The sequence below is a fragment of the Salmo salar genome, chromosome 13, assembly GCF_965601325.2.
Source record: "Salmo salar chromosome 13, fSalSal1, whole genome shotgun sequence".
NCBI lineage: Eukaryota > Metazoa > Chordata > Actinopteri > Salmoniformes > Salmonidae > Salmo > Salmo salar.
The window spans coordinates 106,194,326-106,220,074 of NC_138303.1; the positions used below are offsets into that span (position 1 = coordinate 106,194,326).

At 46.0% G+C, this 25,749-nt stretch overlaps 1 protein-coding gene across 1 annotated transcript in view; it reads right to left on the minus strand.

Annotated features, from left to right (window-relative positions):
- The window catches only part of shc3 (SHC (Src homology 2 domain containing) transforming protein 3), a 56,043-nt gene extending 39,519 nt beyond the window's left edge, over nucleotides 1-16,524 (minus strand). Inside the window, exon 1 of the mRNA XM_014138882.3 lies at nucleotides 13,756-16,524. Coding sequence (XP_013994357.3) covers nucleotides 13,756-14,517 — 762 coding nt within the window. The 5' untranslated portion in view covers nucleotides 14,518-16,524. The remainder of the gene's footprint in view (nucleotides 1-13,755) is intronic.
- Nucleotides 16,525-25,749: the final 9,225 nt, after the last annotated feature.

The following is a 25,749-nucleotide window of genomic DNA, read 5'->3' on the forward strand; positions in this document are numbered from 1 at the left end:
ATATAGCAGCAGGCCAGGTTAGTGTCTGTCTGAGCTACAGCAGCAGGCCAGGTTAGTGTCTGTCTGAGCTATAGAAACAGGCCAGGTTAGTGTCTGTCTGAGCTATAGCAGCAGGCCAGGTTAGTGTCTGTCTGAGCAATAGCAGCAGGCCAATGCAGGTTAGTGTCTGTCTGAGCTATAGCAGCAGGCCAGGTTAGTGTCTGTCTGAGCTATAGCAGCAGGCCAGGTTAGTGTCTGTCTGAGCTATAGCAGCAGGCCAGGCCAGGTTAGTGTCTGTCTGAGATATAGCATCAGGCCAGGGAAGGTTGGTGTCTATCTGAGCTATAGCAGCAGGCCTGGGCTGGTTAGTGTCTTTCTGTCATGTTCCCTATCTTCGAACTCCCTGTCATATATAAGCCAAGGCGCAGCGTGCCGGTAATTCTAAGTGTGGTTCCCAATCAGAGACAACGATGGACAGCTGCCTCTGATTGGAAACCACACTCAGCCAAAACAAAGAAATAGAAAAACTAGATTGCCCACCCCACATCACACTCTGACCTAACCAAACTAGACAAAAATAAAAGTCTCTAAGGTCAGGGCGTGACAGTACCCCCCCCAAAGGTGCGGACTCCCGGCCGCAAACCTGAACCTATAGGGGAGGGTCCGGGTGGGAATCTATTCTTGGCTGCGGCTCTGGTTCGGGGCGTAGCCCCCACACCGCCCGCTGATCCCCCCACTTCTGTGTTGCCGGAGGAACCAGACCGTGGATCATCGCCGGAGGCTCTGAACCGCCGACCGCCACTGAAGACTCCGAACCGTCGACCGCCGCTGGGGGCTCCGGACCGGGGGACGTCGCTGGGTGCTCCGGACCGGGGGACTTCGCTGTAGGCTCTGTGCCATGGATCATCGCTACTGGTTCCGTGCCATGGATCATCACTGGAGGCTTCTTGCCATGGATCAGCACTGGAGGCTTCGTGCCATGGATTATCACTGGAGGCTCCGGGCCATGGATTATCACTGGAGGCTTCGTGCCATGGATCATCCCTACAGGCTCCCGGCCATGGATCATCACTGGAGGCTTCGTGCCATGGATCATCCCTACAGGCTCCGGGCCATGGATTATTACTGGAGGCTTCGTGCCGTAGATCATCACTGGAGGCTTCTTTCGTGGAGCTGGAACAGGTCTCACCGGACTGGGGAGACGCACTGGAGACCGGGTGCGCAGAGCTGGCACAGGGTATACTGGGCCGTGGAGGCGCACTGGAGGTCTGGAGCTCAGGGCTGGCACAACCCGTCCTGGCTGGATGTTTGCTTTAGCCCGGCAAAGGCAGAGCGCTGGCACAGGACGAACTGGGCTGTGCAGGCGCACTGGCGACACAGTGCGCAGAACTGGCGCAGGATATACTGGGCCGTGGAGGCGCACTGGAGGTCTGGAGCATATGGCTGGCACAACCCGTCTTTGTTGGATGCTCAACCCAGCTCGACCACTGCAGGGCGCGGGCACAGATTGCACCGGCCTGTGAGTGCACACTGGCGACACAGTGCGCATCACCACATAACACAGTGCTTGCCTCGTCACTCGCACCCCACGGTAAGCACGGGGAGTTGGCTCAGGTCTCCACCCTGACTCTGCCAAACTCCCCGTGTGCAAAACAAATATTTTTGGGGATGCCTCTCGTGCTTCCCTTGATGTTGGTTCTCCCCGGTCCAGCTCGTCTTCCCAGCAAGCGCACGCTGCTTGGCTTTCTGGTGGTGGGATCTTCTGTCACGTTCGCTATCTTCGAACTCCCTGTCATATATAAGCCAAGGCGCAGCGTGCCGGTAATTCCACATACTTTATTTTAGAAAAACCGAACAAAACAATAAACAGGTAAAACAGAAAGAACCGTGACGCTCTGGGGCTGCTCAAAGGCAGCTGCACAAAAACAAGATCCCACAACTCAAGGAGGGGGAAAAAAAGTATGGTTCCCAATCAGAGACAACGATGGACAGCTGCCTCTAATTGGAAACCACACTCAGCTAAAACAAAGAAAAAGAAAAACTAGATTGCCCACCCCACATCACACCCTGACCTAACCAAAATAGAGGGAAAAAAACATCTCTAAGGTCAGGGCGTGACACTTTCTGAGCTATAGCAGCAGGCGAGGTCAGGGTAGTGTCTGTCTGAGCTATAGCAGCAGGCCTGGTTAAAGTCTGTTTGAGCTGTAGCAGCAGGGCAGGTTAGTGTCTGTCTGAGTTATAACAGCAGGCCAGGCCAGGTTAGTGTCTGTCTGAGCTAAAGCAACAGGCCAGGGCAGGTTAGTATCTGTCTGAGGTAAAGCAGAAGGCTGGGTTAGTGTCTGTCTGAGCTATAGCAGCAGGCCAGCGCAGGTTAGTGTCTGTCTGAGCTATATGAGCAGGCCAGGACCCGGTTTGTGTCTGTCTGAGCTATAGCAGTAGGCCATGGAAAGTTAGTGTTCTGTCTGAGCTATAGCAGCAGGCCAGGTTAGTGTCTGTCTGAGCTATAAGAGCAGGACAGGGCAGGTTAGTGTCTGTCTGAGCTACAGCAACAGGCCAGTTTAGTGTCTGTCTGAGCTATAGCAGCAGGACAGGTTAGTGTCTGTCAAAGCTATAGCAACAAGCCAGGGCAGGTTAGTGTCTGTCTGAATGATAGCAGCAGGCCAGGGAAGGTTAGTGTCTGTCTGAGCTATAGCAGCAGGCCAGGGAAGGTTAGTGTCTGTCTGAGCTATAGCAGTAGGCCAGGTTAGTGTCTGTCTGAGCTATATGAGCAGGCCAGGACCCGGTTTGTGTCTGTCTGAGCTATAGCAGTAGGCTATGGAGAGTTAGTGTCTGTCTGAGCTATAGCAGCAGGCCAGGTTAGTGTCTGTCTGAGCTATAGCAACAAGCCAGGGCAGGTTAGTGTCTGTCTGAATGATAGCAGTAGGCCAGGGAAGGTTAGTGTCTGTCTGAGCTATAGCAGCAGGCCAGGGAAGGTTAGTGTCTGTCTGAATGATAGCAGCAGGCCAGGGAAGGTTAGTGTCTGTCTGAGCTATAGCAGCAGGCCAGGGCTGGTTAGTGTCTGTCTGAGCTATAGCAGCAGGCCAGGGAAGGTTAGTGTCTGTCTGAGCTATAGCAGTAGGTCAGGTTAGTGTCAGTCTGAGCTATAGCAGCAGGCCAGGGAAGGTTAGTGTCTGTCTGAGCTATAGCAGTAGGTCAGGTTAGTGTTTGTCTGAGCTATAGCAGCAGGCCAGGTTAGTGTCTGTCTGAGCTTTAGCAACAGGCCAGGCCAGGTAAGGTTAGTGTCTGTCTGAGCTATAGCAGCAGACCAGGTTAGTGTCTGTCTGAGCTTTAGCAACAGGCCAGGCCAGGTAAGGTTAGTGTCTGTCTGAGCTATAGCAGCAGGCCAGGGAAGGATAGTGTCTGTCTGAGCTTTAGCAACAGGCGAGGCCAGGTTTGTGTCTGTTTGAGCTGTAGCAGCAGGCCAGTGCAGGTTAGTGTCTGTCTTAGCTATAGCAGCAGGCCAAGTTAGTGTCTGTTTGAGAAATAGCAGCAGGCCAGGTTAGTGTCTGTCTGAGATAAAGCAGCAGGCCAGGTTAGTGTCTGTCTGAGCTATAGCAGCAGGCCAGAGAAGGTTAGTGTATGTCTGAGATATAGCATTAGGCCAGGTTAGTGTAAGTCTGAGCTATAGCAGCAGGCCAGGGAGGAAAGTGCCTGTCTGAGCTATAGCAGCAGGCCAGGGCAGGTTAGTGTCAGTCTGAGCAATAGCAGCAGGCCAGGGAAGGTTAGTGTCTGTCTGAGCTATAGCAGCAGGCCAGGGAGGGAAAGTGCCTGTCTGAGCTATAGCAGCAGGCCAGGGTAGGTTAGTGTCTGTCTGAGCTATAGCAGAAGGCCAGGGTAGGTTAGTGTCTGTCTGAGCTATAGCAGCAGGCCAGGTTAGTGTCTGTCTGAGCTATAGCAGCAGGCCAGGTTAGTGTCTCTTTGAGAAATAGCAGCAGGCCAGGTTAGTGTCTGTCTGAGCTTTAGCAGCAGGCCAGATCAGGTTAGTGTCAGTCTGAGATTTAGCATTAGGCCAGGTTAGTGTAAGTCTGAGCAATAGCAGCAGGCCAGGGAAGGAAAGTGCCTGTCTGAGCTATAGCAGCAGGACAGGGCATGTTAGTGTCAGTCTGAGCTATAGCAGCAGGCCTGGGAGGGTTAGTGTCTGTCTGAGCTATGGCAGCAGGCCAGGTTAGTGTCTGTCTGAGCTATAGTATCAGGCCAGGGCAGGTTAGTGTCTTTCTGAGCTATAGCAGCAGGCCAGGGAAGGATAGTGTCTGTCTGAGCTTTAGCAACAGGCGAGGCCAGGTTAGTGTCTGTCTGAGCTATAGCAGCAGGCCAGGTTAGTGTCTGTCTGAGCTATAGCAGCAGGCCAGGGAAGGTTAGTGTCTGTCTGAGCAATAACAGCAGGCCAGGTTAGTGTCTGTCTGAGCAACAGGAGCAGTCCAGGCCAGGTTAGTGTCTGTCTGAGCTATAGCAGCAGGCCAGGTTAGTGTCTGTCTGAGCTATAGCAGCAGGCCAGGTTAGTGTCTGTCTGAGCAACAGGAGCAGTCCAGGCCAGGTTAATGTCTGTCTGAGCTATAGAAGCAGGCCAGATTAGTGTCTGCCTGAGCTATAGAAGCAGGCCAGATTAGTGTCTGTCTGAGCAAAAACAGCAGGCCAGGTTAGTGTCTGTCTGAGCTATAGCAGCAGGCCAGGTTAGTGTCTGTCTAAGCAATAGCAGCAGGCCAGATTAGTGTCTGTCTGAGCTATAGAAGCAGGCCAGATTAGTGTCTGTCTGAGCAAAAACAGCAGGCCAGGTTAGTGTCTGTCTGAGCTATAGCTGCAGGCCAAGGCAGGTTAGTGTCTGTCTGAGCTATAGCAGCAGGCCAGGGAAGGTTAGAGTTTGTCTGAGCTATAGCAGCAGGCCAGGTTTTTGTCTCTGAGCTATAGCAGCAGGCCAGGTTAGTGTCTGTCTGAGCTATAGCAGCAGGCCAGTAAAGGTTAGTGTCTGTCTGAGCAATAAAAAGCAGGTCAGGGAAGGTTAGTGTCTGTCTGAGCTATAGGAGCAGGCCAGGCCAGGTTAGTGTCTGTCTGAGCTATAGCAGCAGGACAGGTTAGTGTCTGTCTGAGCTATAGCAGCAGGCCAGGATAGTGTCTGTCTGAGCTATAGCAGCAGGCCAGGGCCAAGTTAGTGTCTGTCTGAGCTATAGCAGCAGGCCAGGGAGGGTTAGTGTCTGTCTGAGCTATAGCAGCAGGCCAGGATAGTGTCTGTTTGAGCTATACCTGCAGGACAGGGCAGGTTGGTGTCTCTCTGACCTAAAGCTGCAGGCCAGGTCAGTGTCTGTCTGCGCTATAGCAGCAGGCCAGGCCATGTTAGTGTCTGTCTGAGCTATAGCAGCAGGCCAGGCCATGTTAGTGTCTGTCTGAGCTATAGCAGCAGGCCAGGATAGTGTCTGTCTGAGCTACAGGAGCAGGACAGGGCAGGTTGGTGTCTGTCTGAGCTATAGCAGCAGGCCAGGTTAGTGTCTGTCTGAGCTATAGCAGCAGGCCAGGATAGTGTCTGTCTGAGCTACAGGAGCAGGCCAGGTTAGTGTCTGTCTGAGTAATAACAGCAGGCCGGTTAGTGTCTGTCTGAGCTATAGCAGCAGGCCAGGGTAGGTTAGTGTCTGTCTGAGCTATAGGAGCAGGCCAGGTTAGTGTCTGTCTGAGCTATAGCAACAGGCCAGGTTAGTGTCTATCTGAGCAATAGCAGCAGGCCGGTTAGTGTCTGTCTGAACAATAACAGCAGGCCAGGTTAGTGTCTGTCTGAGCTATAACAGGAGGCCAGGGAAGGTTAGTGTCTGTCTGCGCTATAGCAGCAGGCCAGGTTACTGTCTGTCTGAGCTATAGCAGCAGGCCAGGGAAGGTTAGTGTCTGTCTGCGCTATAGCAGCAGGCCAGGTTAGGGTCTGTCTGAGCTATAGCAGCAGGCCAGGCCAAGTTATTGTCTGTCTGAGCTATAGCAGCAGGCCAGGCCAGGTTAGTGTCTGTCTGAGCTATAGCAGCAGGCCAGGCCAGGATAGTGTCTGTCTGAGCTATAGCAGCAGGCCAGGCCAGGTTATTGTCTGTCTGAGCTATAGCAGCAGGCCAGGTTAGTGTCTGTCTGAGCTATAGGAGCAGGCCAGGCCAGGTTAGTGTCTGTCTGAGCTATAGCAGCAGGCCAGGCCAGGATAGTGTCTCTCTGAGCTATAGCAGCAGGCCAGGCCAGGTTTTTGTCTGTCCGAGCTATAGCAGCAGGCCAGGTTTGTGTCTGTCTGAGCTATAGGAGCAGGCCAGGTTAGTGTCTGTCTGAGCTATAGGAGCAGGCCAGGTTAGTGTCTGTCTGAGCTATAGGAGCAGGCCAGGTTAGTGTCTGTCTGAGCTATAGGAGCAGACCAGGCCAGGTTAGTGTCTGTCTGAGCTATAGCAGCAGGCCAGGCCAGGTTAGTGTCTGTCTGAGCTATAGGAGCATGCCAGGTTAGTGTCTGTCTGAGCTATAGCAGCAGGCCAGGTTAGTGTCTGTCTGAGCTATAGCAGCAGGCCAGGCCAGGTTAGTGTCTGTCTGAGCTATAGCAGCAGGCCAGGCCAGGTTAGTGTCTGTCTGAGCTATATGAGCAGGCCAGGCCAGGTTAGTGTCTGTCTCAGCTATAGCAGCAGGCCAGGGAAAGTTGGTGTCTGTCTGAGCTATATGAACAGGCCAGGAAAGTGTCTCTTTGAGCTATAACAGCAGGCCAGGGAAGTGTCTTTCTGAGCTATAATGGCAGGCCAGGGAAGGTTGGTCTCTGTCTGAGCTATAGCAGAAACCCAGGAAGGTTGCTGTCTGTCTGAGCTATAGCAGCAGGCCAGGCCAGTTTAGTGTCTGTCTGAGCTATAGTGGCAGGCCAGGGAAGGTGAGTGTCTGTCTGAGCTAAAGCAGCAGGCCAGGAAGGTTGCTGTCTGTCTGAGCTATAGCAGCAGGCCAGGCCAGTTTAGTGTCTGTCTGAGCTATAGCGGCAGGCCAGGGAAGGTTAGTGTCTGTCTGAGCAATAGCAGCAGGCATGGGCAGGTTAGTGTCTGTCTGAGCTATAGCAGCAGGCCAGGCCAGGTTGGTGTCTGTCTGAGCTATAGCAGCAGGCCAGGGCTGGTTAGTGTCTGTCTGAGCTATAGCAGCAGGCCAGGATAGTGTCTGTCTGTGCTATAGCAGCAGGCCAGGGAATGTTGGTGTTTGTCGGAGCTCTAGCAGCAGGCCAACGAAGGTTAATGTCTGTCTGAGCAATATGAGCAGGCCAGGGCTGGTTGGTGTTTGTCTGAGCTATAGCAGCAGGCCAGTTTATTGTCTGTCTGAACTATAGCAGCAGGCCAGGACAGGTTAGTGTCTGTCTGAGCTATAGCAGCAGGACAGGGCAGGTTGGTGTCTGTCTGAGCTATAGCAGCAGGCCTGGGCAGGTTGGTGTCTGTCTGAGCTATAGCAGCAGGCCAGGTTGGTGTCTGTCTGAGCTATAGCAGCAGGCCAGGTTATTGTCTGTCTGAGCAATAACAGCAGGCCAGGTTAGTGTCTGTCTGAGCTACAGCTGCAGGCCAGGGCAGGTTGATGTCTGTCTGAGCTATAGCAGCAGACCAGGTTATTGTCTGTCTGAGCTATAGCAGCAGGCCAGGATAGTGTCTGTCTGAGCTACAGGAGCAGTCCAGGCCAGGTTAGTGTCTATCTGAGCTATAGCAGCAGGCCAGGGAAGGTTAGTGTCTGTCTGAGCTATAGCAGCAGGCCAGGGGAGGTTAGTTTCTGTCTGAGCTATAGCAGCAGGCCAGGATAGTGTCTGTTTGAGCTATACCTGCAGGACAGGGCAGGTTGGTGTCTGTCTGACCTAAAGCTGCAGGCGAGGTTAGTGTCTGTCTGCGCTATAGCAGCAGGCCAGGATAGTGTCTGTCTGAGCTATAGCAGCAGGCCAGTTTATTGTCTGTCTGAGCTATAGCAGCAGGCCAGGACAGGTTAGTGTCTGTATGAGCTATAGCAGCAGGCCAGGGCCAAGTTAGTGTCTGTCTGAGCTATAACAGCAGGCCAGGTTAGTGTCTGTCTGAGCTATAGCAGCAGGCCAGGTTGGTGTCTGTCTGAGTTATAGCAGCAGGCCAGGGCAGGTTAGTGTCTGTCTGAGCTATAGCAGCAGGCCAGGTTAGTGTCTGTCTGAGCTATAGCAGCAGGCCAGGATAGTGTCTGACTGAGCTATAGCAGCAGGCCAGGCCAGGTTAGTGTCTGTCTGAGCTATAACAGCAGGCCAGGTTAGTGTCTGTCTGAGCTATAAGAGCAGGCCAGGGAAGGTTAGTGTATGTAAGCACAGTGACCTACACTATCCAGGGGACTAATTTCCTCTCACGGAGAGACACCTGTTAGTGCAGTATGATCCAATGAATGTAATTGTCTTCCAATCCCATGCAGTATAACATCCACCCACATACCCTCCTCTCTTCTAGCTGGCTAATGCCACTGGCAGGGAACATTTTGTCCCTAGAATAAAAAAAAGAGCGAGATGGAGTTTCTCTCCTCATCTTCACTCAGACAGACTCATAAAGAAGTGGCTCTAAACAAAACAGGGCAAAAGGAGGAAATGAATGAAAACACTTAATAATAATCATGCACAGTGCAGTGTGTTTCCTGGCTGGTTGGTTAACCTCTGTAGCCTTTTGGTCAAAGGTGAGACAGAATGCTATGGATATATTACGTGCACAGAAACTATGATATTTAGAGCTGGAATTGAATAGAATAGAAACAGAACTGTATTTATCGATTTGCACTGAAAGTACATGTTTTTGCTTTCACAGTACCCAAAGTGAATACCCACAGTTGATCAAGTGAGGTGTCTATCAATGTGTGAGGTTTTGTAACCACAATGCAGGACCATATAAAGGTGGTGGAAGGTAAATCAACAGTAGAGGGTCGTGAAGGAGTGGTTAAAGGCTACGGGACCTGCAGTGTTGCTATACTGTTTAGATGCCATGTTTTGCCGGTAAATAACAATGCCGGTAAATTACAAACCATGTTTTTTGAATCATGGAGAGAGTGAAAGGGAACAAAGTCCAACTTACTTCAGGCAGTGGAGAGAGAGAGATGAGTGGAGAGAGAGAGATGAGTGGAGAGAGAGAGATGAGTGGAGAGAGAGAGATGAGTGGAGAGAGAGAGAGATGAGTGGAGAGAGAGAGATGAGTGGAGAGAGAGAGATGAGTGGAGAGAGAGAGATGAGTGGAGAGAGAGAGAGATGAGTGGAGAGAGAGAGATGAGTGGAGAGAGAGAGAGATGAGTGGAGAGAGAGAGATGAGTGGAGAGAGGGAGAGATGAGTGGAGAGAGAGAGAGAGAGAGAGAGAGAGAGAGAGAGAGAGAGAGAGAGATGAGTGGAGAGAGATGAGTGGAGAGAGAGAGATGAGTGGAGAGAGAGAGATGAGTGGAGAGAGAGAGAGATGAGTGGAGAGAGAGATGAGTGGAGAGAGAGAGATGAGTGGAGAGGGGAGAACTCTAAAATATAGTCTAAATAATATATTGCTAGCCAGGACATATAAATAGTTATAAATATAGCTCACAATGCAATGGGCCTACAATATTTCAACCAAAGGCCCCATTTTATACAGTGCATTTCCAATGTACACATCACTGTTTATCAAAGTACCGCATTTATTATACATAACAGAAACAAAGGCAGGTGCAGAGAGGTAAATCCTATTTTAATCTAATCTGACACTGAACCATCATTGCATGTTGTAGGTAAAGTATCAACAGAAAGAGAAAGACTGTAATACCAAACAACTATTGAACTCATCAGAGACACGGTAGCAAATGTAATCAGAACATTTTAGCAAGAATAACAAAAATTCAACGTCCCACACTATTTACCAATCAAGGCATATCTGGTATATTATAGCCCAACCTACATGGCTAACCTACTGGCTATTCTCACTAGACCACACCTGTAGCTTTATATGAATAGCCTATTCACTGTGTTGTAAGCTACGGAAATTGCATTTAATATGTAGCTACACCTTCAGTCAAGAATCAAACACTAACTTGGCCAGGGAGAGACACAAGGAGGATTGCTATGGTTTCCGAGAAGTATGGAGAACAGCGTGTTAAAGGATTACTGGGTTCAGTTGCTCGTAAACTGAATTCAAAGTGCAATTTCTAATACAATATATATTTTTCATTGTTATTACACATTATCAACCAAACTAAACTGGTCACACAGAGTGTACCAGTATATCACAATAAATATTTCCTCGTTGCGTCCAGAACACGGTTAGCATAACCTATGTGTCAGTGACAATACACATGAAAGACACCATATAGCATCATAATAGAACACACTATCAACAGACATGAGCAAATGATCTACTAGTGTAGCGTTAAAATAGACTTCCATGTCTAGAATGTTCACCACGGCAACACGACTATGTCTAGCCACTGCTCTGTTAAGCTAATGGAGCATGGTGTGTAACCACGACCACATGACATTCATTAAAAGGCCCAAGAGCAGAATAGCACCAATAACTCAATAAACAGGCACAGCATCCCAAATTGCACCCTATCCCCTACATAGTGCTAGGGCTCCGGTCAAAAGTAGTGCACTATATAGGGAATAGGGTTCCATTTGGAACGCATTAAGACCGGGGGGAAAAGTGCATGGGGGAGATGAGAGAGACCTATTTCCCCTTTCCCCTCTGTGGACACTTTCAATGTATTGATTCAACTGGCTGTGTGTGTCGGTCAAACTAACTCACTCTAACCCCACTGCTGCCTATTTGTTAATGGACTAACACCCGGACAGGAAATGTGTCATTGGACATAAACATGCCTGATTCAGATATGTCAGACTCTATGAAATTCTGATCATACATTATGTGTTTGCTTCGTGTTCTTTCACCTGACAAACTGTTACGCTGCATTTCTCAAAATAAATTCAAACATAGAAATGAGCAGATATGTATTCATTCAATGTACAGGATAAAGTGCTATATAGGCTCCCAGGGATCAGCATTGCTAATTTTTGTATTGGACAGAATCTGCAGATTCTGTTGTGGGTTTTGGTTGTTCCAACCACACCTTGTACAGGTCCTCTTCATTCATATTTCCTCCATTCATTTTCATAATCTGTTACTTACAACAACGATAGCCTACATTTGGTTAAACTTTGTGCAAATCTGTATTGCCTAAACGGTGTAAATTCTTGGTGACTGAATACACTTGTGCAGGTACACTGATATGGTCTGAGAACAGTAGGTGAGGACAAGCATTTTGCTGCCTGTCTGATTCTCTTCCTTGTATCACTAGCTAGAGCCACAGCAGTATTCAGTCTCCACATATACAGTACAGTACATATACAGTACATATACAGTACATATACATATACAGTACATGTACAGTACAGTACATACACAGCACAGTACATACACAGTACAATACAGTACATATACAGTACATATACATTACATATACAATACAGTACATATACAGTGCAGTAGATATACATATACAGTTGAAGTCGGAAGTTTACATACACCTTAGCCAAATATATTTAAACTCAGTTTTTCACAATTCCTGACATTTAATCCTAGTAAAATTTCCTGTCTTAGGTCAGTTAGCATCACCAATTTATTTTAAGAATGTGAAATGTCAGAATAATAGTAGAGAGAATTATTTATTTCAGCTTTTATTTCTTTAATCACATTCCCAGTGGGTCAGAAGTTTACATACACTCAATTAGTATTTGGTAGCATTGCCTTTAAATTGATTAACTTGGGTCAAATTTTTCGAGAAGCCTGGGTGAATTTTGGCCCATTCCTCCTGACAGAGCTGGTGTAACTGAGTCAGGTTTGTAGGCCTCCTTGCTCGCACACGCTTTTTCAGATCTGAGACAAATTTTCTATAGGATTGAGGTCAGGGCTTTGTGATGGCCACTCCAATACCTTGACTTTGTTGTCCTTAAGCCATTTTGCCACAACTTTGGAAGTATGCTTGGGGTCATTGTCCATTTGGAAGACCCATTTGCGACCAAGCTTGAACTTCCTGACTGATGTCTTGAGATGTTGCATCAATATATCCACATAATTTTCCTGCCTCATGATGCCATCTATTTTGTGAATTGCACCAATCCCTCCTGCAGCAAAGCACCACCACAACATGATGCTGCCACCCACGTGCTTCATGGTTGGGATGGTGTTCTTCGGCTTGCAAGCTTCCCCCTTTTTCCTCCAAACATAACGATGGTCATTATGGCCAAGCAGTTCTATTTTTGTTTCATCAGACCAGAGGACATTTCTCCAAAAAGTACAATCTTTGTCCCCATGTGCAGTTGCAAACCGTAGTCTGGCTTTTTTATGGAGGTTTTGGAGCAGTGGCTTCTTCCTTGCTGAGCGGCCTTTCAGGTTATGTCGATATAGGACGCGTTTTACTGTGGATATAGATACTTTTGTACCTGTTTCCTCCAGCATCTCACAAGGTCCTTTCTGTTGTTCTGGGATTAATTTGCACTTTTCGCATCAAGGTACGTTCATCTCTAGGAGACAGAATGCATCTCTTTCCTGAGCGGTATGACGGCTGCATGGTCCCATGGTGTTTATACTTGTGTACTATTGTTTGTACAGATGAACGTGGTACCTTCAGGCACTTGGAAATTGCTCCCAAGGATGAACCAGACTTGTGGAGGTCTACAATGTTTTTTCTGAGGTTTTGGCAGATTTTTTTTTTCTTCCCATGATGTCAAGCAAAGAGGCGATGAGTTTGAAGGTAGGCCTTGAAATACATTGACAGGTACACCTCCAATTGACTCCAATTATATCAATTAGCCTATCAGAATCTTCTAAAGCCATGACATCATTTTTTTGAATTTTCCATGCTGTTTAAAGACACAGTCAACTTAGTGTATGTAAACTTCTGACTCACTGGAATTGTGATAGTGAATTATATGTGAAATAATCTGTCTGTAAACAATTGTTGGAAAAATTACTTGTGTCATGCATAAAGTAGATGTCCTAACCAACTTGCCAAATCTATAGTTTGTTAACAAGAAATTTGAGGAATGGTTGAAAAACAAGTTTAAATGACTCCAACCTAAGTGTATGTAAACTTCCGACTTCAACTGTACAATACATATACAGTACAGTACATATACAGTACATATACATATACAATACATATACAGTACAGTACATATACAATACATATACAGTACAGTACATATACAGTACATATACATATACAATACATATACAGTACAGTACATATACAGTACATATTCAGTACATATACAGTACAGGCAAACATGTTGTAACCTAACCTGCGCCAAAACATATAAAGGCATAAAAGGAGGAAAGGAAAAGAAAATATAAAAATGAAAGGATGAAGACGATCATAAACATAAAAGCATTCGGACGGTGGAGGAATGCTAGATGGCCTTTTGTTATGGCATCAAAGGGTTTTCTCTGATTTTATCAATGATGACCTTCTCTGTTTGTCTGAATTATTCAATGATTATTTGCTGGTCTTTCTCTTCACAATAATCCCTGCTGTTTCTATCTACGCCCACACTAGGGCAAGATGATGATCACGATCTGGCGGTTAGGCTACCGTACATTTTCTTCTTTTCAGTCATTGAGGGAAAAGAGAGAATGGGGGAGAGGAGAGAGAAAAAGGAAAAAAAATGGACGGATGAAGGGAGAGAGAGAGAGAGAGAGAGAGAGAGAGAGAGAGAGAGAGAGAGAGAGAGAGAGAGAGAGAGAGAGAGAGGAAAACCAAGAATCAACACCAACCTTTACAATGTACGTCACTCCGGGTCCAGAGATCTTCTCACTGGAATGCAGCCATCCTCTGGAACAGGGTTTATTCACCAGTCCACTGTTACCTCCTCCTCCTCCACCTCCACCTCCTCCTCCTCCACTAGGTCCCCAGTCCTCCCCTCCATGTCCCTGTCTCTGCCCAGCCTCCCTCTCTTCCAGCCCCAACCTGCTGCCCTTCTTTCCCCCTGCGTTGCTCATGGTGCCTGGCTCTTGCTGGGAGGAGTGGGAGTGGGAGCAGGGGGGGTGGTGGTGGTGGGAGATGCTGGAGGCTGAGCCACAGGAGGAGCCGTTACCGCCACTGCCACCACCGTTACCACCACCGGAGGCTGCCAACGACACACTGGAGCCAGAGCCGCTACCAATGCAGCTGGAGCCACCGCTTGATCCACCACCGGAGCCTCCAGCACCTTGCAGCTTGGAGAGGGTCAGGTCCTTGACGTGGGAGGGGAGGCTCTTGATACCCAGCAGGCTGGAGCCTGAGTTGGTGAATTTCAGGTTGGACACCTTGTTGATGAGGGTGCACAGGGTGGTGGCTCCATCGTCTGAGGGGTCGGCAGCGGGGTGGTGGTGGTGGTTCACGCCGCCCTCGGATGGCGCTGCAGGAGGGGTGTACGGGGGCTCGGCGGAGGACGCAGGGGCTGCCGAGACCTTGGGGTTCATGGTGAGGCCGTGTAGATCATCGACGGACGTCACCGACTCATTCCTGAATCTGTTGTATTTGGTACGGTGAAGCATTCCCCCCTCCTCTGCCTTACAAACGCACCGGCAGATGTAACGCCGCCAAGTAAATTATCCTTCTCTCCTTAAACATAGCAAATGCCTTATAGTAACCCCAGCAGGCCCTGTACGATGGTTGACTAGAATTTTCTCTGCTGCTGAGGAAGTTAGAGAGCTGGGTTAGTGCTGCTGCTACTGCTGTTATTGATGCTGAGGCTGAGGTTGCTGTTAGGAAAATCCAACGCCGCGATGATCCAATCCGTTGGTAGAAAATAAACAGAAAAGAAGAACACAATCCATGGAAATAGAACATGGAGGAAAGGTGAAAAAAAGGTTCCAGAAGCTTCCAGAATGCAGAGAGAGAGATGGACGTGGTAGAGGAGGATATAGTTATATAGCGCTGCTGCTCTCCTCTCACTGTTGCCTACCGGCTCAAAGCAGAAGCATGACTCACAGATCTGAACAGAGACCTTCTCAACAAAAGGCTCACTGAACACTGAAAATCACTTCCTGTTACAAAAAAAAAAATCCTCCCACTTACAGCACACTAGAACCAATCAGTTCTCAAATTTCCCAGACGGATATTTCCTCTTCACCGCAGGAATGCTTTTCTATTTTATTCTGTGGTACGGTCGGTTGTGGGAAAAGGGGAAAGAGAATCGCAAAGACAAAAATATATCCTGATGATAAAAGATAATAAATGATTATCAACTTGTCTCCCTTCATACTCCCTTCCCTCATTATCTGGTTAAAACAAACTCCTCTACAGACTGGGATTAAAAGAGGTTATGTTCCTGTGAAGGGAAAAATCTAAGTAATTGATGCTGAATATAGCCTAATGATGACAGGTGATGACAAATAAATAGGAAACAAGGAAAAATAACATTCATGTGAGTGATAGGCATGCCGCTGGCAATGAATCTATTCCATGTCTACAGTACTTCAGAAGAAGAGGACAATCTTACTTGTATCTGTATTTGCAACAAAATGTATAAGTTGAATGTTACATTAACATACTGTCTCATTGGAGCGTGCAAAACAAATGCAATGACACGGACAAGGACATCAATACATATCTTCTATAACATCATAAAGGTAAATATTATATTCTACCATGATGATGACACATGCATGAGATTAATACAAATATTTTAAACAAACGCAAAAATAGACCCTAATCTTGTATTAAAATACATCTAGATAACACATCTATGTATTTAAACGCATCAGTACACTTCATGATAATCTATCATTCAAAAAATATTGAACAATGTAGAATAGATATTTTCCTTCCTCTGCTGAATTTGCATCATCACTATTCTATTTACATTCTGAGACAAAGGATCAGTGGAATGATACTTCACCTCTCTGATAACAACCTGCCTGTCCTGAATTATCCCAGTGAATAATTCATAAACAGAATAAAAACAAGTTTTCAAATTAAACAGATAACACTGACTCAGCGCAGAACAGAAACACAAGAAGACAGGCTCATCCAAACAGCAAGGCAAGGCATCAGTAGAGCAGCAGTCTAGATCAGCAGTCTTTCTACATGAAGCCAAAAACCATTCATGTAAAATGTCCACAGGAGCGACACAAGTAAGAAGACTGACAGTCATTCATAAGCTTCCGCTCTCTCTCATCCTGCTGCTGCAGATTTCGCACTGCACTGCAGTCCCTCCCAACATCTCTCTCTCTCTCTCTCTGTCTATCTGTCTCTCTCTCGCTCTCTCGCTCTCTCCCTCTCTCTCTCGCCTTCCTGCCTGGCAAATACAGAAAAAAAGGAAAGCACGTTTGCTTTCTCCTCAGAAACAAAAGCAAACAAAAAAGGAAGGAGAGATAAAAGAAGCTTCTCTTAAATCAGAGAGGACAAGAGAAAGAAGACAATAGAAGAATCAGAACGATGAAGGCAAATATTATTTAGTCTTTATGTGAATGAAACAGCTAGGCTCGCATACCAATGTTTCTGTGAATGGAGCAAGGCCTTTCTATCTCTCTCTCTGCAAGGAAGGCAGTCCCTCGGGATGGAATGGTCTTATCCAATAAGAGACGAGCTGGATGACTCATTCAGGGTAGGCTTGCAGAATAGTGGAAGAATCCATTCTGAACGCAGGTGCCGATTCTTCCGGTTTTAATAACACTATAAAAAATGTAATTTGAACAGTGAGGTATGTTATAATTTAGATGTAAATATTGATATACATGGTGCAATGCTAATTTTGAATAACATGAAAGGAATTTGAAATATACATTTTTACAAAAGAAAATGTACCCCCCCCCTCTTTTGAGATGATTTGTCACTGAGGGCTATTTTTTTACATGCATATGAATGGTGGTCAGCTACACATTCAGTTAATATGTCAAACGACAACTACTGCAAAATGAACATGTATTATTGTGTTTCTGTCTAAATGTAATACTGTAGACATGTATTCTATTATAATAAATTGCTATAATAGTTCTCTGTAGCTCAGTTGAAAGGCCTTGCAACACCATGGTTGTGGGTTCGTTTCCCACGGGGGACCAGTATAAAATAAATATGAAAATGTATGCGCTTACTACTTTAAGTCGCTCTGAATGAGAGCGTCTGCTAAATGACTAGAATGTAAATGTAATGTAATGGCTGGTGGTAGATGGTAATGGTAATGTAACAATGTTTATTACAACAACAGGGGCAAAAGGTACAGGACGGCAGGCAGGCTCAGGGTCAGTGCAGGCAGAAGGGTAAAAGCCGGGATAAACTAGAAAACAGAAACTTTGACAAGACAGGAGCAAGGGGAAAATGCTGGTAGGTTCAACGAACAAAACTAACTGGCAACAGACAAACAGAGAACACAGGTATAAATACACAGGGGATAATGGGGAAGATGGGCAACACCTGGAGGGGGGTGGAGACAAGCACAAAGACAGGTGAAACAGATCAGGGTGTGACAGTACCCCCCCCCAGGGGCGCTACCTGGCGTCCTACCAGGGCACATACCTGGTTAACAGGGGTGTCGGCATTGGAAATCCACGATGAGGCCTGGGTCTAGGATGTCTCTGGCGGGGACCCAGCACCTCTCCTCCGCGCCGGTTGGCAGTTGATGAGTTGGGGGAGAGGGGTGGGCCTGGAAACAGGAGACAAAGGGCTGTGAGACATGGATTTAACTCTGGACACATGAAAAGTAGGAAGTATTCGGAGGGTACGGGGCAACAGAGGACGAACAGCAGATGGGGTAATGATCTTGGAGCAGGGGAGAATGGTCTCTACTTCCGGAGGTGTAGCCGTGGCCTTACTGAACCCCTCCCGGAGGTCTTGGTACTCCACCAGAATGGCGGAGAGGTCCGAAGCAATTTCCAAGCCCCCAGGAAGACGTCCCGGGGTAGGCAGAGCTGACTTCAGGCAATGAGTGTGGCAGTATGGGCTCCAGCCCACAATGGCAGCAGTAGACCAGTCAATAGAAGAATTGTGTCGCTGGAGCCAAGAGAATCCCAATACCATGTGAACCTGCGGAGACTCAACTAGCAGGAACTGAATCGTCTCGCTGTGGTTCCCCGACACTCGTAAGTTGATGGGGGTGGTATGGTGGGTGACCCGGCCTATAAAGCGCCCGTCCAGTGCTCTAAAATCCATGGGAATGGAGAGGGGTTGAGTGGGGATGCCCAGCTCACGTCCATAAGATTCATATCGGCTCCCGAGTCGATGAGTATCTGGAGAGACTTTGACTGGTTGTCCCATAGCAGGATGGCATGGAGAGGGGGGAGAGTAAGGGGGGAAGCAAAATGATCCTTAAGACCCACCAGAATACTCATTCCTACAAATGAGCTAGGTCTGTTGAAGGGACAGGTAGACACATAATGACCGACAGTACTGCAATACAGACAACTCTGGGTGTTCAGTCTGCATGCCCATTTGGCTGAAGGCAGCCTAGCCCTGCTGAGCTGCATCAGCTCGGGAAGAGGTGAATCGGCAGTCTTCGGGGGCTCTTGGAGGAACTCGGGTAAGCTCGGATCCTCTCGGAGACGTAGACGCCAGGGACTTCCGGAATTCATCAGATGCAAGGTGGGATCCTTGAGTGAGCGATTGGGACCGCAATCAGACCTCTTCTCCCTCCTACGTTCCCGTAGCCGTCCATCGATCCGGATGGTTAAGGCGATGAGTGAGTCGAGATCTATCGGTAGTTCCCGGGCTGCAAGCTCGTCCTTTACTTCCTCTGATAATCCGTGCAGGAACGTGTCGAACAGCGCTTCCGGGTTCGAGGCACCCTCCGCTGCTAGCATGAACAAATCCACTGCATATTCTGCCACACTGAGGGAGTTCAAGCGAAAGCTGGTAACTTCCGGGCAGCCTCTCTCACGGACAACGGGGCATCGAAAACTTTTTTCACCTCTGCCACGAATTCCTCCAGACTGAAGCATACGGCCAACTGCTGTTCTCAAACGGCCGTAGCCCAGGCGAGGGCCCTCCTGGACATCAGCATGATGAGGTACGCTATCTTTGAGCGGTCCAAGGGGAAGGAGGAGGGCTGCAGCTTGATGGTGAGAAAACACTGAGCGAGGAACGCCCGACAGGTTCCCAACTCTCCACCGAAACATTCAGGGGGAGGTAAGCGATGTTCCTGGGAAACCGGGGTGACGGCGCTGCTAACAGCCGGGTTTCTGAGAGGGCTGGGACGTTACCGTCGTGGTAGGCTGCATAGTAGACAACCCAAGGAATTGCTCCAGCAATGTATTCAATGCTTGGTCGTGGCGTTCGGCCAAGGTCTGGAGCCTTTCCATAAGACCACAAAGCAACTCCTCGTGCCTACCAATGGTGGCTCCTTGGGAGGAGAGGGCGTTGCGGAGCTGGTCCGAGTCTGCTGGGTCAGTCATGGACAGTTCAATGTTTTTAACAACAACAGGGGCAAAGGTACAGGACGGCAGGCAGGCTCAGGGTCAGGTAGAGGTCGGTAATGCAGAGTAGTGGGGCAGGGTACAGGACGGCAGGCAGGCTCAGGGTCAGGCAGAGGTCGGTAATCCAAAGTAGTGGGGCAGGGTACAGGATGGCTGGCAGGCTCAGGGTCAGGGCAGGTAGAAGGGTCAAAGCCGGGAAAAACTAGAAAACAGGAACTTAGACAAGACAGGAGCAAAGGGGGAAAACGCTGGTTGGTTCTACGAACAAAACAAACTGGCAACAGACAAACAGAGGACACAGGTATAAATACACAGGGGATAATGGGGAAGATGGCGACAACTTGAGGGGGGTGGAGACAATCAGGGTGTGACAGTAGATGATGACTCATATGTTCACACACGTGTTGGTATTCAGCAAAATACCATAGGTGGACTGCAAGTTTATTTGATTTTTAACAGTAATTGTATTAATACTGGGACGTCTGTACCTTATTCTAGTGTCTGTACTGTGTACAGTACAATGTGTTGTTGTTGTTGTTTTGACTATGGAGTAAAACTCCCATCATCATCATCAGCTGAAGGCCCTGAGTCAATTTGTCCATGATGGTTTAGCTACAGAAACAAGACAATAAAGTAATATAGAAGTTACATAAAATATAATGATACCTAATGTTGGTTGAAATGGGGGAAAAACTGTTTAGCTTGTGTTTAGTTTGTGTGCCATGAGATTTCACACAGAACCTAGTAACCTAAATGACTGCGGTCCCAGTGGGGTATCAGCAGAATAATTAAACTGTATGTTGTTTTGTTATGTTGTTACAAAACTGGACTGGAAAATGGCAAACACAGAGACCATTCAATGGCCACTACTCAGAGAGAGAGAGAGAGTGAAAGAGAGAGTGAAAGAGAGAGTGTGAGAGAGAAAGAGAGAGTAAAAGAGTGAGAGAAAAAGAGAGAGAATGAGAGAGTGAAAGAGAGAGCGTGAGAGAGAGAGAAAGAGAGAGAGAAAGAGAATCATTTCCTGTTGACTATAATAATCCACACAACCCTGACAGATCATCTCCATAATCATGACTCGAGTGTGTCAAGCCCTCTCTCAGACTGGTTCATTAAGACAGGAGCAACAGGAAGTGGAGGAGAGGAAATCGAGGCTGTGTGTGTGTGTGTGTGTGTGTGTGTGTGTGTGTGTGTGTGTGTGTGTGTGTGTGTGTGTGTGTGTGTGTGTGTGTGTGTGGTGTGTGTGTGTGTGTGTGTGTGTGTGTGTGTGTGTGTGTGTGTGTGTGTGGAAGATAGGCTGGGGAATAGTCCTCTTAACCAGGAGCGCATTCAGAGTTAAAATATCCATATCAACTCACGATGGAGAAACAGACAATACAATTCTGGTTGATTTCACCCTGTGAAATACTCTATATGTTACAGTTGTAAGGACGATCAGTTAATTCAAGATGGAACATGGTATTTAGAAAAGCTTTTCATTTGTTATTTTAACAAATTCATTTTATAGGAATCATAATAATACACATTTTAAAAACACAATAATTATTTCCCTCTCAGGTACTGTATATGTTCTCTACTTTTGTAAACGCAGTGCTATCCGGACACAGTTACAAGGTCATCATCTATTTTCCTAGCTCCATAACGAACAGTCATAAAATAACTGTTTATTTCTTTCCGTATTGAAACAGCCAGTCAGTCAGACAGTCAGTCAACCATGATTGGCCATATAAACGAGGTAAGTCAACACAGGATGATCACTCCCTAAAGGCACCTTTACCGTAACCATAGTTTCAAAGACAGCATAGCAACAAGAATGGGGTGAGGGGGCTGGCTAAAGAGATTGACAGCTCTAATCCAGCAAATGCCATGGCTGCCTGCCTGGCGGTGAGTTGTATTTGTGAGGGGAGAGATGCTCCACTGTATACTGGCAGGGATGGGGAGGGCATGGCTGTGCACACATGCCATCACAAATGTCACATTGACAAAGGCCAATGAATGAGTTGTAGTAGGGTAGGGAGAATTTGGTGGATGCATTTGGAGGATAATGTTACTACAGAGTTATTTTAATATTGTCATATGAGGGCTGTAAACAATTGTCAGACAGATGATTTAGTATTAATTAAAACATTTACTAAAGCAAAGTGTGCACGTTATTTTCAATTGTGTTTAACTTTACAGTATTTCTTCTTGACTGTATTTTCTCTTGACATTAACTTTACCTTTTTGTACAAAATGTTTTATTCACTGAAAATAAGTTGCAAAACTTACATTTCTGCAAAAAGGAATCAAGCATAGTGTTAATTACTAATTCAATGTCCTTGTACTTTTATTTAGATTTCCGAGTCAAAACGGAGAGTGGAAAAAAGGTAAAATGGCTTGTTTTTCGTTTCTGAATTTGAAAAATGAAAATCAGAAAACAACTTGTTTCTAATTTATTCTGTCAAAATTGGACTTTGAATAACAGAAAATAAATAAAAACAAAAAATAATAGTTTTTTTCGTTTTTAAGTTTTGTTCATACCCAGAAGTACAAGGCCCCTCATAGAATATGCACCGGGCCTGGGGGGGGGGGGGGGGTGATTACAGCCTAGGTTAGCAGCACAAACACGAGGATTAGACTGTGTGAGTGTGACAGGAAGATAAAAATACTCATCAAATGAAATATCAAGTTCAAGAAACATTGGGAAATGGCGGCACACCAAAAAGTTTTTAAAAAGACGTCACCTCATTTCACCTTTTAATTTTCGGCCGGCAGGCTAATGCATTTCGGTATGATAATTACAATTGCCTACACCTGTGTGAGGGTGGTACATAGTGGTAATAAAAACATTAGTGAACCAACAACTGTTGCAATAAACAGTGCATTCAGAAAGTATTCAGACCCCTTGACTTTTTCCACATTTTATTAGATTATAGCCTTATTCTAAAATGGATTGAATATTTTTTCTCATCAATCGACACACAATATCCCATAATGACAAAGCAAAAACTGGTTTTTAGACATTTTTACAAATGTATTAAAAATAAAAACAGAATTACTTTATTTACATAAGTATTCAGACCCTTTGCTATGAGACTTGAAATTGAGCTAAAATCTCTTTGCTTTGTTATTATGTGGTATTGTGTGTAGATTGATCAGGGGAAAAAAATATTTTAGACCATTTTAGAATAAGCCTGTAACATAGCAAAATGTAGAAAACATGAATACCCTCCCGAATGCACTGTATGTGTCATGTCCTTTGCCTGAGCATCAAACTCTTTGAGTGTAGAGTAGTTGCATCTCAGGCGCAGAAACTGGCCAGTCGGGATATTGGTTTTGAGATGTCGCGGATGATTACTGTTGAAGTGAAGGACAGTATTCCTCTCTTTTGGTTTCCGGTAGATGGTAGTTTTGAATATTTTGAGATCTAGGAAGTTGATACTGTTGGAGTCACTTTCAACAGTGATGTCGTGTCTTTGGCTATGCCGGATTAAGTGATATGACATGCTATTCTATAAAATAATTTCTCTGTAATTAATATTACCTGATTAAGATAATCAAGTAAATGTAATTAACTAGAAAGCCGGGGCACCACGAAATAATGTTTATAGAGCTGTTATCTTCCGAAAAACTCTTAAAGACCTGGTAATCTTTTAACTCAATAGCAGTCAATATTTAATCGTCACCTTATTTAGTCTCATCTGAAAGTTGTAAATTCTTGGTTATCTTCACGAACCCTGGCTAACAAGTTGAATCAGCAATAGAAAATTTGGTTTAATAATTTATTTACTAAATACCTAAATAATCACGCAGAATTACATATACACAGAATGGATCATACATTGATTACAAATTATGTCATAAAGGAAAATGTCCCTGGCGGACGGAACAGATATGACAGCTCGTTACACAAAGAAAGGGGGTTGGGTTTTGAATGAAAGAGCGGGAAGACTGAGGAACAAAAAGGATTTTGTGTCTCTATCGGGCAGTAGGCAGCTATACTATCGTAAATACAGTATCTTATGCATTCTAAATGACCGCCCATTTGAAAAAGGAAAATGCTATAAATATTTACTCTGAGCTGCGCTTCGGTAGATTGGTTGTAGATAGAAGGCGGGGTGGTCCAGCATGGATCTCTGGTCCTCTGAAGAATGTCTAGTGGTGAACTGGAGCGTGGTAGAAGGGATACTCTGTCCGTTCTCTCCTAGCCCGCGTTTAGCGGGCGGAGAGGGTATCACTTCTTTAGTGAATAAGAGTTCAAAGTTCATACCAAGTTGCCATACTTTTAAGCTCATGCTATATTCTGGCTGGTATAGTCAATTCATCCTTCCGGCGTGTAGATCGTCACCTTCACGTTGAGATTCGATGCTAATTTTGTTAGGTTCTTGTCGTTCAAGCAGAGCTCACGCTGAGGTTGGCTTAGTTCTGTAGGTGATCTTTGTCCTTTCAACGTGGGGACCGCAAGACCGCACATCCTTGGAACAGGAAGTTTAATTTTCGTCAATGTGTTTATATAGTGGTGAAAGAAGGGCGTATTTCATAGTTTACAACCAAAGTCTGTTCACTTGGGCGGGGCCACTGAGTGAGCAGAGTTTTCTCTATGACAAACCGTTCTCTCATTAAAGAAGATAAAATTACATTTAATCTTTTCACAAATAGTTTCATATTTAAACATTTAAATTGCACAACAATTCTATGTGAACTAGAATGTGTATATTTTCCAAGATACAATTTATGTTGTCGTATCATCAGTAATCATGTCTCAGATGCCAACTGATCTGACATCATATTCATTAAGTACCAACGCATATTTTCAACTGGTTGGATTACTGAAATATGGTTCCGTTTCCCACCTTTTGATGTTCCCAGAATCTCTATGTTAACAAAGGGCTTTTCAAGAGTCAACTCTATAGAGTAGAGAGAGAGAAACGGGGGGGAAGGTATTAATGGGGGTCATAAACCTCCCCCCATAAGGCCAACGTCATGACAGTGAATTGAAGGAAAGTCATTGAGTTGTTCAGGTCACAGACAAAGTCATCAAGATTGTCTTTAGATGAACCCCAAAATAAAATGAAGTCGTCAATGTAGCGCTTCCAAAACCAGGAGAGGCAGACAGAGCATGGGACCCACCGAGGCGGTCACCAGAGACGTGCAAGTTCCTGTCCTGAACCTCTCCAAAATATCCCTGACGCAGGTAAGGAACTGTTTTTCTCTACCACTCAAAATGTTTTCAAATTGAAACGTGGATACCTACAAAAATTCATGCGACAACTTCACCTGAAATGTTTCTTTTCCTCTCTAAATAGATCCAGCACAAGCTACATATTGAAGACCCTACAAAGAATGAGGAACCCCAATCCAGCGTCCCCTCCACGGGCCTCCATACTTTTTCCATACCTGCATTCCCCATGCTGAAGGTCTACAATCGATTGCCAAATTCCTAAAGTCATGTGACGACTCAGTGAATCCGCCTAATGACTTTCTGTCGGAGCTGTTTGAACTTGGTACTTACAAATAACTATTTGAAAAATGATGACAAATTCTACCCACAAACAAAAGGCACTGGAATGAGCACAGCAGTAGGCCCGAATTACGCAAACCTTGCCGTTGGAGATTGGGAGGCAGTTTATGTTCAAAATAAAGACAATAACCCTTTTCTTCCTTACATTAAGTTCTGGAAGGTGTTCCTAATGTTTTGTGCACTCAGTGTATGTTAACATTGCCAAAACAAGTGGAATAAACCATCACAAATGAACGGTTAACCCTCTCTTTCGCTCTCTCTCTCGCTTTCTATATCTATCTATATCTCTTGACAATCAAAGTTCACATACAGAGTGAATGTAGGCTGGTTGATGGTACCTGCAGGGCTGTTTGAGGGACACCTGGACACAACATATCAGAATTGTTGGACTTCCTCTCCTCTCCTTCGCCGTCCTTCAAGGAAAGACCCTTCTTTACACTTCCTGTTAGCAGGGCTCGACATGAACTGTTTTCCACTTGCACTGGGCAAGTTTTTAAAAAGCCAGACAAGCAAATTCTAGATTTAAGTTGTCCGAATGGACAAGTAAAAAAAAAATCACAATATCAAATCCTTTTAGGCTATTACGATCAGAATTGGATCAAAGTGTCCTCCGGATGCGATGTGTTGCACACTGTCCTCCCAATCGAAGTAACATTATTGTAGGCCTGCATTGACAGCCACAAGCAGCCTTTCAATCATGCAGTCACGAGATGTGTTTTTGAGATCAAAGCGAGTCTAGCCGCTTGTGCACATTTGTTGATATTCATTGCTAGTTTAGATCGTTATTTGCCCAGTATTTGGGCAGCAATGAAAATCCTGGAAAAGTAATGGTGTGTGTAAAAGGTAAAATAATGATATACAACAGACTAACTAGATAGCCA